The 15,979-nt window shown below is 37.1% G+C and overlaps 6 protein-coding genes across 6 annotated transcripts; 1 reads left to right on the top strand and 5 right to left on the bottom strand. All coding sequences in view use genetic code 12, as the record gives it.

The window, feature by feature from the left end:
* Nucleotides 1-1,240: 1,240 nt before the first annotated feature.
* Nucleotides 1,241-3,999, bottom strand: I9W82_005400 (uncharacterized protein; the record flags this gene model as incomplete). The annotated part of the gene is made up of 2 exons (XM_067694574.1): nt 1,241-1,929; nt 3,129-3,999. 2 exons carry the CDS (start codon nt 3,997-3,999, stop codon nt 1,241-1,243), a joined length of 1,560 nt encoding a protein of 519 aa, XP_067546880.1.
* Nucleotides 4,000-5,888: 1,889 nt separating this feature from the next.
* Nucleotides 5,889-6,382, bottom strand: I9W82_005401 (uncharacterized protein; the record flags this gene model as incomplete). The annotated part of the gene is made up of 2 exons (XM_067694575.1): nt 5,889-6,286; nt 6,358-6,382. 2 exons carry the CDS (start codon nt 6,380-6,382, stop codon nt 5,889-5,891), a joined length of 423 nt encoding a protein of 140 aa, XP_067546881.1.
* A 1,053-nt stretch (nt 6,383-7,435) lies between these two features.
* On the top strand, nt 7,436-8,647 carry I9W82_005402 (uncharacterized protein; the record flags this gene model as incomplete). The annotated part of the gene is made up of 1 exon (XM_067694576.1): nt 7,436-8,647. One exon carries the CDS (start codon nt 7,436-7,438, stop codon nt 8,645-8,647), a length of 1,212 nt encoding a protein of 403 aa, XP_067546882.1.
* A 361-nt stretch (nt 8,648-9,008) lies between these two features.
* Nucleotides 9,009-10,358, bottom strand: SAH1 (adenosylhomocysteinase; the record flags this gene model as incomplete). Its single annotated transcript, XM_067694577.1, has 1 exon — nt 9,009-10,358. The coding sequence occupies one exon, from the start codon at nt 10,356-10,358 to the stop codon at nt 9,009-9,011; it is 1,350 nt and encodes a 449-aa protein (XP_067546883.1).
* A 406-nt stretch (nt 10,359-10,764) lies between these two features.
* GLN3 (nitrogen-responsive transcriptional regulator) lies at nt 10,765-13,503 on the bottom strand (the record flags this gene model as incomplete). Its single annotated transcript, XM_067694578.1, has 1 exon — nt 10,765-13,503. The coding sequence occupies one exon, from the start codon at nt 13,501-13,503 to the stop codon at nt 10,765-10,767; it is 2,739 nt and encodes a 912-aa protein (XP_067546884.1).
* A 1,009-nt stretch (nt 13,504-14,512) lies between these two features.
* Nucleotides 14,513-15,931, bottom strand: I9W82_005405 (uncharacterized protein; the record flags this gene model as incomplete). Its single annotated transcript, XM_067694579.1, has 1 exon — nt 14,513-15,931. One exon carries the CDS (start codon nt 15,929-15,931, stop codon nt 14,513-14,515), a length of 1,419 nt encoding a protein of 472 aa, XP_067546885.1.
* Nucleotides 15,932-15,979: the final 48 nt, after the last annotated feature.

Below are 15,979 nucleotides of genomic sequence, written 5' to 3' on the forward strand. Positions count from 1 at the left end.
TTATTTTTTCAGTTTCATGAGTGTGTATATATTATTATTTACGTGTGTGTGTTTTAATTATAGAGAGATATTTTTTCACTTTTTTTACAATATCCAGCTGTGGAATCATGTATTGCTCATGGATGGTGATCTTTTACTGGTACTTTCTGTTTTACTTTCAAAAGATGCAATATAAGTGGCAAACGTCCGACTAAGAAAAAAATTTAAACGCTTAATTTAAAAATTTTCGCACCCTGCGTCAGTAGTGATGAAACTTTCATGCACATAACACATTGCAGCAACAACAGCAAACAAAGCAAATAGACCACCACCTAAGCCTTAAAAAAAAGTACATGCACGATGCAGCCTCAAACGGGAAAACAAACAAACAAACAGAAATAAATTTTGAACAAAGAGACCAGTGTAACAACTGAATATTCTATATTGTTAAACTTTGTGTATTTCAAGATCTTTTTATCTCGATAATAATAATAAAAGGATCTCAAAGCCAGCAAAACTAAAAAAGAATCGGCCCATTTCTATTGTTGAAACAAAAGCAAAACAGGAAGAGAGAGTGTTTTTTTTTATTTTTTATTTTTTATGATTAGTTATTATATTTGTATGCAGCTACTTCGTATATGTAGAGTATGTTATATATTATATATATACTTTTTTAGTTCTGGTATGTATTTCATATGTATGATGCATAAAATGAGAAACAATATTTAAAGGATTTGCAACATGTGAGTAGAATTTCAAAAAAATATAGGGGTAGGATCGAAATTATACAAATATGTACAAAAATTAGATTTGATTTTGAGTAATTGGAGAAATACAATTAGCTAGCTTCGATTTAGTTTTCAATTTTTTAACCTCTTTTAACTTCATTTTGGCAGGTATTCGTTTGCCTTCCTTTCCAGTTTTGTGGAATGTCATCGAAATAAAAGATGGAGAGGGGATACGAGAAACGATGTAGCTTTTCCTTTTGTCTAATTCATATAGGTACGTTCCAAAATTCCATAAAATTCAAATATATAGCTTCTACCGGTAAAACTAAAGACTTTTGTTTATCATCCATAAGGTGAAACTAGGTGTACACACAGTTTGCAAAATAACAGATACCCCATTATGAGCAACCATTCAAATCACTTTTCCTTACATTAGTCTAATTCCTTCAAACACAGTCTTGTGTTGGAGTGGAGACCCCAAATGTTTCTCCATAGGTCAATCTCCCCTCCATCACCACACACGCAGGTTTCACTCAAAACGGACGCGCCTTCTTACCAACTTTACCATGTCCACCAAGTTTACCCACTGATCTAGATTTCAATGCCTTGATATCATCATCTTCTTCATCGTCTGAATCGGAGCCAGCACTGCGTACCGCGTTAGCCTTAGCAGATGAAGAAGCTTGCTTTATACCAGACCCTGCTGGCCTACTATTAGTCTTCTTCTCCTTCTTTGCTTTACCCTGTTGTACTTGACTTGATTGATTAAGCTCCTTTCTAGTTTCATTTCTCATTTTATTCAACAAGGCATTCATGGCAACACTTCCCCTACCGTTACCTCTTCCAACGTTCTTATTCGAATCAGTTACATTGCTTCCATCATTAGTCTTCTGTTGAGTTATATCTTTTGAATTTAGGAAATTTCCAACTGTTTGAGTCGTTTTCGAACTTAGTCCTGACCCTTGTGGAATTACTCGTAGTTTCATAAAGTCATTTTCATTATCATCATCATTTTGTTTAGTGCTGTCTGATCTTCCATCCTGCGTCGTATCCGATGATGAAGCTTTGTTATGGTTTGATGTGGCTGGCTTTAACCAATTCAACGCTCGTGCATTGTTTTGAGCCATACTGAATTGGAAACGAGCCTGTAGCTCTTGCTTCTTTTTTATTTCTTCACGTCGACTAGGTGCCATCTGAGATAGACTAAATTTGGGAGTACTTGCTATTGCAACGCGTTTTGAGCAGAGCATCGCTGGTCTAAACATTATTTTTTTTCGCTCAAACCTTTTTAAAATCCGCACACATACAAAAATTATGGGGAAAGAGAGCTGAAAGTTTAAAAGCAACTACTGCTGTTAGCTTTTGTAGTTGCGTATATCTTCATTACTGGCACTACCCTGCTATACGTTCATCTTTGTAGCAAGAAAAAAACAAGTAGTGAAAGAGAAAAGTGAGAAAAAAAAGTAATGCTCCCAGACAGGGAATTGAACCCTGGTCTACCATGCGACAAACGGTAATTCTAGCCACTAAACTATCTGGGATATTTTTTCAAATTTTGATTTTGGAGCCTTTGTAAGAGGTAAGATTCAGTCACGTTTCAAAGAAGTACATATTGAAATTAGCAGTGATCGATTACTTATGTTTTCTTGAATAGCAGTTGATTCAGTCCTTAGAGACAATCTATCTACTTTCCGGCCTTTTAGATTGAAGTGATTTTGTATTTCTATGTAAATGAAGAGGCAATCGCCATTTTCAAGGACAACCCAAAGTAGAGCCCTTGATATGTTCCCTTGTATCGACTCTTCAAGCCCGGTGATAGAGTAGCGTACATAGTGCATATCAATGTGGACTATCCAATATTTATAGGCTTCTGATACTCTATAGAGCCAGTTTTTCTTATTATGGACGTGCACTTTTAAAGTGATGAATACCCTGAGTCAAAGAAACAGGCCTTTGTGCCATTGACGTTTCTACAAGTAGTGATGAATTTGTAGTTTACAAGACAGAAGGTGTTGATCCCGAATAGATTTTTTGCGTTGCTTTTCACACATTTTTTTTTGCAACCAAATTTTTACTCTCCTAGAAAAAGCCAGAAACAATCTTTCAAGCGACAATCACTTTATAGCGTCACCTCCAACCACTACATTTTCAACTTTAATCAAGTCATTTTATTACAGAAAAAAAAAATATTATAAACTTTTATGTATAAAAAAAAAGGAAGCATCCAGAATAATGGAGCACGAAACAGGTTTTTTCAAAAACAAAAAGAAAGGGGGATAAAATCAGAAATACAGAAAATAAAAAGTTCAGGAACAACCCAATATCAGAAGATTCAATGTTTATTCAACAAAAAAAGAAAAACCTTTTAGGAATTCAATCAAAATATCAGCAAAAAAGATATGATTGTTTAAAAGACTAAACCAGCGGCAGCGAAAGCAATAGCAGCCAAACCAGCACCACCAACAGCAGCAGCGGAACCTTCGTAAGTAGTAGCTTCAGCAGCAGCTTCTTCAGTAGCAGCGGCACCAGCAAGACTGGTAGATTCAGCTTCAACTGGAGCTTCGGTAGCTTGAGCTTCTTCAGTGGTCTCTTCAACTGGAGCTTCTTCTTCTGGAGCAGCTTCTTCTTCTGGAGCTTCAGTTTCTTCAGCCTTGACGTTGTCAACAGTAACTTCACCAGCTTCAGTAACAGTGACAGCAGTCTCTTCACAAACAGTTTCACAAACAGTCAAAGTCAAGGTGGTTGGTTCTGGGCAGTAGGTGGTAAAGACAGTAACAGTCTTGTTGGCGTATGGAACTTCTGGAGTTTCTTCTTCTTCTGGAGCTTCAACGTCACCGAAAACAGCACTAAGAGCCAATGGGAAAGAACCTTCAGCACCAGCCTTGATAACAGCGTAAACTGATTCAGAGTATCTGTATGGGTCATTGATGTTCTTGGCGGCAGCAAGGGCATCGGATCCTGGGAAGGTAACAGTACCATCTTCAGCAATGTCAACCGGCAATGGTTCTTCAGCAACAGTCAATGACAAGACATCACCAGTGAAAGCAAGGTATTGTCTAGCTGGTTGTTCAGCGCTCAATTCAATGTAGACAACTCTAGCTTCGTCATTGTATTGCAAAGTTTGACCAGCACCCAAGAAAAAGTAGTTGACACCAGCACCTTCGTGAGTGGAGTACAATCCTTGTCCGTTAACTTCTTCGTTGTCGGATGAAGCAAAGAATTGAACTGGTCTAATGGCAGCCAAAGCACCGGATGACAAAGTCAAAAGTGAAGCAGGAATAAAAAATCTCATTATTGATGTAGTAGTAGTAGTAGTTAAGCGAGTGAGTTTCTAGTTTTGAATAAATAGAAAGGTTAAAGAAGAAAGAAAAAGAGGTAATCCAAAACTGAAGAGGGAAATAAGATCTCCTATTTATACCAAAATCTTGTTCTCCACTTAGGTTGGAGTATAATATTAACATATGTTTAAAACACGAAAGGAATAAAATGAAACATGAGTTATTGCAATTATAATATTCAATCACGAACTTTTTAGCTTGCTATTGGGGCATTATTTTCTTGTCATCCTTTGGAGTAGAGTTTAAGTTTGTTTCGGTTAGAAAATTTATACTTTGATCAATCACATTACGGTTGTTATTATTATGAAAAGAAGACCTTAGAAAGAAAAAACAGTAAATGAGCAAACCAAGAATATTTTATTTTTGATTATATTTTATGGCACTTTCTATTCATGGGCTGTGTGTAAATGTACAAAGCATGCTTTGTGTGTGGAAATGTGCCGCTACCTGCCATATGGTGCCACTTTTTTTCGCTTAAAGTGTATAATAATAACCCCGTAAAAAGATACATACATTTTTGGCGCGTATACATACGGCTCTATACGTCACAAAATTGTATTCAAATTGCAAAACCCACAGCTAGCAATCATCCAACTCTCTAACCTTATTTTACTCCTTCCCGTTTTGTTTACTTTTGCTCTTTAAATAGAAACACTCACTAAATAGGCTAAGGAATAAACATAAGAAAGGTTAAATTTGAAAATAATATTATAGTTTTTGGTGTTTCTTGAAGCCAAGCATTTGTATTAACAAAACACGCATTTAAAAATTATAATTGGCTTGAAAGAGAAACAAGTTGAACTAAAAGGAGGCGGGAGGCTATGCTATACAAGAGAAGCTTATTGTCAGCTTTTCGTCACATTTTACTTCGTGATGTCAATAAAATCGTTTGAAATATTGGGCAAAGTAGACAGTAACACGTACAAATTTGTTCCCACTCCTCTTTACCAAATCACAGCTGTTGATAGCGGGGTTTCTTGGATTACCTTATGTGTGACTAAATCAGATGCTACTTGCATCAATCAAAAACTAAACAAATAGACAATTTTTAGTTCAGATGTGTAGTCTACGCTTATACACATTAAGCGCCCACAACACCCCTTTTGTAGATAATTGCGACCATCAATGAGTATATATATGGTGTTTGTGCGTGTTTTGCTTCGGCTGCTGCAAATACGATGCCTTTCCCCACTGCTCCCCCATAGTTATTCTTTGTTTCCACAAAAGCACACGAAGCTTCAACATTCTGCGTCCTTTTGCCTTCCCCCCTCTATGCTCTCCTTTTATTACAATTCAAACACCCACGTGGTGCTCAGAATGAGTCAAATTGATTTAGTGTGTAATGTTAAGGTTGAGCTGAGAAGGTAAGAAATGACTTCATCTATCTTTCTACTACTATGATCCCAATCTTATTATGAAGAGGTACCAACTTTGGCCAGTTTCTCAGTGTTTTGGCGGGCTCTAGACACAGAGAATGAGTTCCGTCTCTTGCAATTTATCAATACATATGATTGAAAATACAGACAGGTTCCTCGGTATGATGGATACTTTTTCTATTAAAATTCTATACTACAACATATAGCCATTGCTATCTCACAGGGATTATACTGCAGACACAGTGAATAATCGGCAATCCTCTTCCCACCGATATTTCCCCATCCAAACCCTCAACCATGAATAGATAATATGCAAACTCTATCTTCACCAAAAGTGACATAAACAGCCAGCACAAACAATAACAAGAGAACAATTCCCCGTCCATTGATATATAACGTGTTCTTGTCCATCCAGGAGTCCACCCAGTATCTCACACTGACTTACCTTTTCACCACCTTATCCCTCTTTACACCGGCAATGTATCACTAATACCAGCCAATCTATCAATAGCAGGTGCAATAAGCGGATGGCTCAAAACATCACCAATATAAGGTATAGACCTCAAGAATTGTACAATAGTACCAAAAAAGTCACCAAACAAACCCAATATTCCAAAACTTTCCAATATGAACCCAACAAATGACCATTTCAACAAGATTAAAATTATTCCCAAGGCAAAACATATAGTACCTCTAATCTTAGTTGGACGTGTGAAGAATGAAATTGTACGTTGAGGACCAATTATAAGGATGAGACCAATTATAAAGAGTAAGTTCCCCAATGCAAGGAACCCCGAGTCAAAGAAGGTTAATATTCCAAATATGAAAAAAAAGATTCCTCCTGCTGTGAAACCAACACCAAATTCTAAGGAGGATGAGTTAGTATAAGATGAATGGATGGGGATGGCTTGTAGGTTGGTAGTTGAGATCACATACTTTGTCTTTCTGAAAGCCAGATCATTTCGTGTTTTCTTGTATATGTATATGTAGTGTTGTATTATTGAGATAAGATATTGTGATTTGTTGTTGTGGTTCCTGAAAAAGGAAAAATTTTCTAAACATTTGAAAAACAAAACAAACAAAACATCAGTGTCGTAAAACAAAGTCAATGTCGCAAAATCATCAAATCACACGACAATAACCATTTTACATCCAATTTCAACTTCATTCAATTTTAGATTATAGTTTTGTAGCTCTTCATTTGTAATGACTGCATCTCAGATTTAGTGGAAGAATAGGAATATTGGTAAAGATTAAAATCACGACCTATCCCTGAATAGGAAACATATAGTTTTTAACCCAGAAATGTTGCAAATTTCTACAAATAAGTTTACCAAGCAACACATAACATCAAAGAAGACAAGCTCTCTACGAAAGCAAAAGGACAAGTAGTGGGCCGATATTGAAATAAAACTACTTCTGTAAATTCTATTTAAAGTGCTTCAACTGAAGTGTAGGCCACGTGTGTAATACTTCACATTGTTGACGTCTTAATTTTACGAATTATATAATTTGTGTAATTATTAACTAAAACTAACCATTCCTCTCTTTCTATAACAACAATCAATAGCAATTTACTTTCATGAACTTTGAGTGAAATTGATCTTTGTGTCGTTTAGTGCCTTACATGTGGATGGGTCCCGTTATTTTCTACCCGTCAGAACGGATGAAATGGAAACCAGAAATCGTTTAACAAATACTCTCAAAGAGTTACCAACTTGGCAGTGCATTAGCAAACTTAAAGCTACATTGGCTTCACATTGATGCGTATTCATCGTCAAGCCACAAAATGTAAACCATTGTTTCCAAATTGACTCCACCCCCCCATGTGGGTCCATCGGTTGTTACACAAAAAAATCAACACTCTGATAAGAACCGACACGCCGACAAAATTCCACGTCAAAGAAACAATACAAAACTCATTCTTCAAAACTATAAATAGAAGCCAAACTGCTCATTCCACCTTGAACGAATCATTCACTGATACATACCAACTATACTTGTGTTTTCCAAAATGAAGCAATTTCTCGCCATTTTAGCTTGGTATTTAGTCAACACCGTCTACGCCGCGCAAACGGTCCTCGACAACAGCTGCCCCTCAGACTCCCCCATCTCATGCTCCACTTCCAAAGCCGCCTCCTGTTGTTTTGAAGCACCAGGAGGAATCCTTTTGCAAACGCAATTCTGGGATTACAGCCCCGCTACTGGACCCGACGATTTATTCACTTTACATGGATTATGGCCCGATAATTGTGATGGAACATATGAGCAATTTTGTGATAATTCAAACACGATTTCTAATGATGGGAGTAGTATTGAGTCGATTATTGTTGATGATTTCAATGATCAGGAGTTGTATGATAATTTGAATAATGTATGGAAGGACATAAAGGGTAATGATCATTCACTTTGGGCTCATGAATGGAATAAACATGGAACTTGTATAAACACAATCTTGCCTAAATGTTATGCCAATTTCCAACAGCATCAAAATGTATACAATTATTACAAGATTTTGTATGATTTGTTTGAGTCTTTACCCACGTACAAATGGTTAGTTGATGCTGGTATAACTCCCAGTAATTCAAAGACATATACCAAGGCGCAAATTCAACAAGCTTTGAATGATAAATTTGGTGCTAATGTGTATATCAAGTGTGATTCAAATAATGCCATCAATGAAATTTGGTATTTCCATCATATTAAAGGGTCGTTGTTACAACAGCAGTTTATCCCAATTGATTCATTGTCAAATACCAATTGCCCATCCTCGGGGATTTTGTTTCCTCCCAAAAAGGGTGGCTCGGGATCAGATCCAAAGCCAACTACTACGAAAAACGGTGGTGGTGGTTCTGGACCAGCTCCAACTGGGGTTCCAGCTACTGGGTATATCAAACTCAACAACAAACCAGGTTGTTTAATCTCAAATGGTAAGTACTACACATCAGGAACTTGTGCCACGTACCATTTCTCCTCCTCGGGAGACGATAACGTTGCCATCAAGTCATCAAAGGGAAACTGTGGTGTAGATTCATCAAACAATTTCAGCTGTGGATCATCGGTTGATGCAAGTTCATTCGATGTTGAAAATGGTCAAATTGGTATTGATGGTAACTATAAGTGGTGTTTGGGAGATTCTTCAGGATCAGGATCGTCAGCACAAACTTCAATTTATTTAAGTGATGGATCATGCGACTCATTTGCAATTACAGTCTCAAGTAAGTAGGTTTAGAAAGTATTAGAGTTTTTAGAAAGTGTATTACCGAGTGTTTCTTTTTTTGAAAATCCGTTGAGGATGAAATGTATTAATGAATACCTTCTATATATGTATCATGATAAAAAAGTAGGATTTAATTAACCAAAATTGAAGTAAAAAAAAAGTTAAAATGAACAGTTGATGCATCATAAAAAGTGCTCCCATAAGATCAAAACTCCTATGGAAACAAGGTCGTTAAAAATGGTGTTGAAAATTTTTAATCATTACAAAATCGTTTGAAAAAAAACAGTGAAAAACCCATTCGTTAGAACATAGATAGGTGTTTGAAATTTGTTGAAATATCAAACCCCTGTCTAAAATGTATGGTTGCTTAATATCTGTAGATATCAGCCTTGTATGGACCTTCTTCTGGAATACCCAAATAGTCGGCTTGGACAGGAGTCAATTTGGTCAATCTAGCATTCAAATGGTCCAAATGGCATCTAGCGACAGTTTCATCCAAAATCTTTGGCAACAAGTGAACACCAACGTCAAATGGACCAGTCTTGGCAAATTCAGGGAATTTTTCTCTAAATTCCTTATTGTCGGCATTGAACAAGGCAATTTGGGCCAAGACTTGATTAGAGAATGAACAAGACATGACAAATGATGAGTGACCAGTGGCACAACCCAAGTTGACCAATCTACCATCAGCCAACAAGATAATGTGACGGCCATTCTTCATCAAGTATCTGTCAACTTGTGGCTTGATGTTGACGACAGATTGAGCATTTTCCTTCAACCAAGCAACATCAATTTCAATATCGAAATGACCAATGTTACAAACAATGGCATCTTCTGGCATCTTTTCGAAATGTTTACCAACAATGATATCTCTACATCCAGTGGTGGTGACAAAGATTTGTCCAATTGAGGCAACTTCATCCATTGGAGCAACTTGGTAACCGGAAACAGCAGCTTGTAAAGCATTAATTGGATCAATTTCAGTAATGATAACTCTAGCTCCCATACCTTGCAAAGCCAAAGCACAACCTTTACCAACATCACCGAAACCGGCAACAACGGCAACTTTACCAGCAATCATAACATCAGTGGCTCTCTTGATACCATCAATCAATGATTCTCTACATCCATACAAGTTGTCAAACTTGGACTTGGTAACGGAATCGTTAACATTGATAGCTGGAACCTTCAATTTACCATCTCTCAAGGACTTGTACAAGTGGTGAACACCAGTAGTGGTCTCTTCACTCAAACCATAACAATCCTTCAACATTTCTGGATATTTCTCATGAACCAAAGAAGTCAAATCTCCACCATCATCCAAAATCAAATTCAACTTCTTACCATCCTTGAAAGCAAACAATTGTTGTTCAATACACCATTGGTACTCCTCTTCAGTCTCACCTTTCCAAGCGAAAACAGGAACACCAGCAGCAGCAATGGCAGCAGCAGCATGATCTTGAGTAGAGAAAATGTTACATGATGACCAAGTAACTTCAGCACCCAAAGCAACCAAAGTCTCGATCAAGACGGCAGTTTGGATGGTCATGTGCAAACATCCGGCGATTCTGGCACCTTTCAATGGTTGAGAAGCACCGTATTTTTTACGAATGTACATTAATCCTGGCATTTCATTTTCGGATAATTCGATATCTTTTCTACCGAATGCGGCTAAGGAGATATCGGCAACTTTGAAGTTAGTGGCTGGAGCTGACATTGTAGTAGTATAGAATGAAGATTAGTTTATATTTCTGATCTGTAGAAGAAAGAAGATGGGAAAATGAAAAAAAAAATCTGTTGATGAATTTTTTTCAAAGAAGATGTACTGAATGTGAAAAATTCGCTCCTCGTGGTAGTTAAGACATTTGTACTGTATATAAAGTTAACCACTAAAACTCTATACGACGAGATTAAGGGTAGTGTAGAACTCCCAAATACTCAACATCAAGAAAGTACACGTGCACCTCTGTAGATTCCCATTTTGCAACTAAATCCTTTTACGAGCTAACCAAAACACGTCTCACCTTACACGTTCTAATTATCATAACACACGTCACATTATTACTTTTTTTATACAATAATATCCTATAAATAAATACATATACTACCCCCAAACTGATTATTCAAATTTCAAATTTTAACCAATCTAAATCTTTATAATCAACCATCGTACTTCCATCAGTACCTCTAGTACCGTCATTATTACTGCCACCACCATTAGCGCCACTACCCACCATAGCAAACGCATCATTCGTAGTTGTAAATTGCGTCAGCTTAGGTGCTGCGATATTGATCTTCAGTGGTGATATTTGAGTCGATGGTAATTGTGATGGCAACTGTGATGGTAATTGGGAATTATCTTGAGATGTTAAACAAGGAATACCAAATTCATCCACATCCACATCCACATCATCATCATCATCATCATTGTGTAAGCTGGTGTAGTTTCGGAAAAACTCGTCATCAATCATACTCATAGTTGCATCAACCATATCAGCGCTGACTTCTGGTATAGAGTCAACCACATCATTGCCATTGTTGCTATTGTTGTTACTCAACATGATCAACTCATCATCGATACCTTGGTGTTGCACCATCGGAGGCTTGCTAGCTCGATATTGCTCCAATACTTTCAATTGTTTTGATTGCATGTCATGACCATGAGGCGGATATTGCTGGTGATGCTGTTGGTGCTGCTGTTTCTGCTGACTATGCTGTTGGTTGTAGTGTTGCTGCTGCTGCTGTTGATGATTCTGCTGCTGCTTCATCTGCGCAGATAACATAGACTTTGTAGGAAACGAAGATGGAAGCATTCCCAGCACATTTAATGGCGTGGCAGGTATCGAACTTGGCGTATCATTGAAACTGTGAAGGTAGGAGTTTGGAGAATTGAAAGAATTTGGCGTATCAGCAACATCATTCATATTACCAAAATTATGGCCCTGGTTGTTGTTATTATGCACACTATTATTCATATGCATGAGGGTCGTGTTACTATTGTGTCGTGAAATTTGAGGACGTTGTTGTTGTTGGTTCTGATTCTGTTGTTGGTGTCCAATTTCTTGTGGGGTATCAAAATAGTTTGATTGTGGGAACCGTTGATTATGCATATGCATGTTGTTCGAAGTGAGTGAATTTGTAGGTGTTGATGCTGAAACAGTGTTTTTGCGAGGTATATTGACCAATGATGTTCTTCTACTCAATGAAGATGAAGAAACAATTGAATTTGTTCGTTTGATTGAGGAAGGAATGTTGGGGATACCAAAACTACCACCTTGCTGCTGTTGATTCAACGACGCACTTGACGGGAATCCATTTACACTATTTCTATTGGTGAATGAAGCACTCATGAACCCATTTTGCTCAATAGTTGTTGGTATGTTTACCTCAGACTTTTTTCTCTTGAATGGTTGATTATGGTTGGTAGAGTACGAGTATGATGAATTTGCTGACGATGCGGCCGATGTAGGAGAACTGCCATCATTCCTGTTTTGTGGGATAGGTATACTCTTGTTGGCTGAGTTGCTCAAACTGGTTGAGCTTGAAGTCTTTGGCAAAATTGATATATTTTTAAGTCTTGAACTTTGTAGTGAGTTGTTGTTTCCTCCAAATGAATTAGAAAATTGATTAGGTAAAGATGAGGCACCAACACTTGGATTAGGAGCAATAGCAATTGGAGTGTGTTTCTTCAATACAGTCACACCATCACCGTTTCTTGAACTCATATATTGAGCTGAGGCAATGTTTAAAGTACGTGGTGCAGAACTTGCCATTGAAGATTTCCTCGAATTTCTCTTTTTTATGACATCAGTTTTCAAGGATAAAGGACGTGTAGTACCATGTAGTTTCAAAAATAGTCCACATGCGTTACACAACGTATTACCATCAGTGTCCTTTCTCCACAAGGGAGTCTTTTCAGTTTTACAGTTGAAACAGGTGGTCTTGGCCACTTCTGCTCCATCACCTTCTTTTTTAGAGCTAGTTTCTTCCTTTTTGTCCTGTTTTGACTCTTTTAGTTTAGATAGCGATGAAGTTAAATTTGACTTTGGTTTATTTGCTTCAAGACCCGAAGCTATACTCGAAGTAGCTGAGGTGCCCGACCCACTAGAATTATTTCTTGAACAGCTGCTTTGATCCGAATCCTCAGACTTATATTCATTGTTGCTTGGTTCAGTATCTATATCCATAGAATTTTCATGCATGGATCTTTTTTGCTGCGGTAGACTGGTTGAACTTTCAGGGGTACGTTTTGCAGCACTTTTAAACATCGGTTTAAACGAAGTGGTGTTTTGCAACTCATCAATCGACAATGGAGAAAGTAAGTCAAAAGTATCTTCATTAGCCCCCAGTAGGTGTACAACTCGATTATTCAGGTGGTATTGGTGCAGCAGCAGCAGCAACAGCAGCAGTTGCTCATGTTGTTGTTGTTGATGTGAAGTAAAGCCTTGTCTAAAGTCAGGTGATATACTAATATTATATTGATCATTTGATACATTATTCTTTAAATGACTTAGTTGTGTTTTACTATTTGATTTCCGTAACTGTCTGTTTTCAACTCTTGGTTGTAAATTTAATAATTTTTTGGCTGAATAGAAAATGTCAACTAGTGATGGACCAGGTTCAAATGAGGATGAAGCTGATGTGTGTGAGTCAGGTAGTTGCTCCGAGTGACTGCGTTGTAGCTTTGACTGAGGTGGTGCTGGAGGTATACTGTGTATCAGCTGCTCGTGTGTGGCTCCTGTTGATGATGATGATGATGATGATACATTTGCGTTGTCTCGTGTTGAAGTGGTGGTGGTGGTGGGTAGATGTGAAGCAGTAGTATGAGTCATCATTATATCGTTATTACTATCAACTACCATAGTATAACTCTCTCTCTTGTAGGTTATATATATGCTGTTGATGTGTGATTATTCCGTTGTCCTTTCTTCCTTTTAATTTAAAAATATTTTTTTCTTCCTTTCAAACTGATGATTTTTTTTCTCTTTCTTTTCTTTTTCTTAATATAATATAATATAACGTTTCAACAGATGTATTGAGAAAAAGGAACGCAGTAAAAGACTTTAGTATTATTCTTCAAGTGGGTGATACTCTTGTTCTTCTTTCTTAATGTAGTGTGATAATAGTATTGTGGTATATTGCTAAATATGACTCCTTCAATATGTGTGTAAATTAAGTTTCTCCGTACAAAATTTAATTTTTTAGTCATAATAAACACACACGCACAGAAACACCAACGTATTCTTATATACAGGTTATAAGAGAGAAGGTCGTGTTATATCGTACAAATATTTAATGTCGTGTCTAATTTATTAATTTCGTGACATATTAAAGACATACATAAGAACATAAGACATAACTGTAATATGAAAAATTTTTTTAGACACGCATTATCCTCCATTGCGGCAGAAGACATACATATTTGCAAAAAAGATAACAAAAGAGTAAAACATCCATCAATTATATGGAGAGACAGAAGCTTTGAAATCACACACACACACTTTTCTTAAAGCTGTTTAAACTAAATTCAGATATTTCTTGACTTCTTGTTACAAAAATTTCGACAGAAAGTCCACGTGACCCTAATTTTAGCACAAAAAAAAATGAGACAAAAATACAATACAATGGGGCGGATGTATGCTTTTTTTTTTTCACAATGAACAATACAAAAATACACACCAATACGGTAATCGTCGGTTAAAACTCATCCACTCAACCGACCTTGACTTGTCTTTACTCACTCTAAACGCAATGCGCATTTTGCACTTTTTACACATCCGTCAAAATGTTAAACGTCAACATTTCCAACAGTTTAATCCTTTATACATGATATTTCCATTATACAATTATACAAAATGTGTCCTTTAATTCTTAGTCCTTAGTAACATCACCACTACCAGCACTACCAGTACTTGCACCTGCACTGTTTCCATTATGGTGGTTATGATGATGATGATGATGATTATTCAGTCTCGTATACCTTCCACCTCCATACCTCCCTTTTCTTTCGCCTTTATTGTCCATATTCAGTGGTGACTCAACATGTAATCTATATTCAAACCCAACACCACCTACACGTTCATTAGACCCACCATCAACCGTCTTGATTGAATCTGCTCCCAGTAAAATCTCATCACACTCTCTAATGACTCGTAATATGGCATCACATATAATACGTCTTGCTTGGAATGGAGTCAATGGCTTCTTAGCATCACCAGTCTGTTGCTGTTGTTGCAGTTTCTTAAAGTTCAAGTTGGAGTTCCATACAGATATGATATCTTCATCTTTACGTACACTCAAAACAATCCCACAAATATCATTATTCAATACATTTTGAATATCAGCTGCATGAGTAGATGGTATAAAATTACCAGTTAAAATCTTAATCACTATCCTTTCCCAAATCAAAGTAGATCTTTTCCTCATTTTCTCAATAGACTGCTTAGACACAACAACACCAGAAGCCACATCATTACTCAAATCCTTCTTATTTAACTGATAGTCTTGTGTTTTTCTACTAAATCTGAATATCCAACGACCTCCTTTCGCATTCAATGGATCTTCCCATACTGGGTTAACACCAACTTTAAATATAAGAAACTCAGTACCAATATTTAAATTGTATGTGGTTTTAATTGAGGTCAACATGGTCCACATTTGTTCAATTGATGCAACGTGGGAAATAGTTGTTGATTTATTGTTCAAGTCTGTAAATTGTAATTGGTTTGTGGTTTGTAAATAAGTGTCAACACCTGGCTGTTGTTGCTGTGAGGAAGACGAATTCTCATTATTAGGAGCAGTAGTAGGGGTCGAATCAGTTGCGCTAGACAATGACTCCTGCTGTTGCTGCTGCTGCTGTTGCTGTTGTTGCAGTAGTTGCAACTCTTGCTTCTTCGTTCTAGAATGATGCCATACTGTCCAACAATAAGGCAACACATGATCATTCTCAGATACACTAGCCAATGCTTCTTCAGTCAATTTAGCAATGTCCAATTTAGGCAAATTTGCCAACTGTTGTGCAGACACTCCACTATGGCGCAGATGAGGATGATGATACTGCAGTTGTTCATTGCCAACAACCTCACTTGCTTGTCCACTATTACTGCGCTGTTGAGTGTTGGTGGTGCTATGATGAAATTTCGATCTTGGTGGAAAATTGGATTGAAAATTCTGTACTGGTGTAGAAGAAGGCGATGAATTAGCAGATGCAGATGAAGTTGTGGTGCTATCACCACCCTGATTCATTATTCTATTGAATAACGACTCAGCTCTTTTCAAGTTATCCGACATGACTTATATGCTGGGGTGCCTTTCCAATGGGTATTATTATGCAAAATT

Source organism: Candida metapsilosis (assembly GCF_017655625.1).
Source record: "Candida metapsilosis strain BP57 chromosome Unknown scaffold7, whole genome shotgun sequence".
NCBI lineage: Eukaryota > Fungi > Ascomycota > Pichiomycetes > Serinales > Debaryomycetaceae > Lodderomyces > Lodderomyces metapsilosis.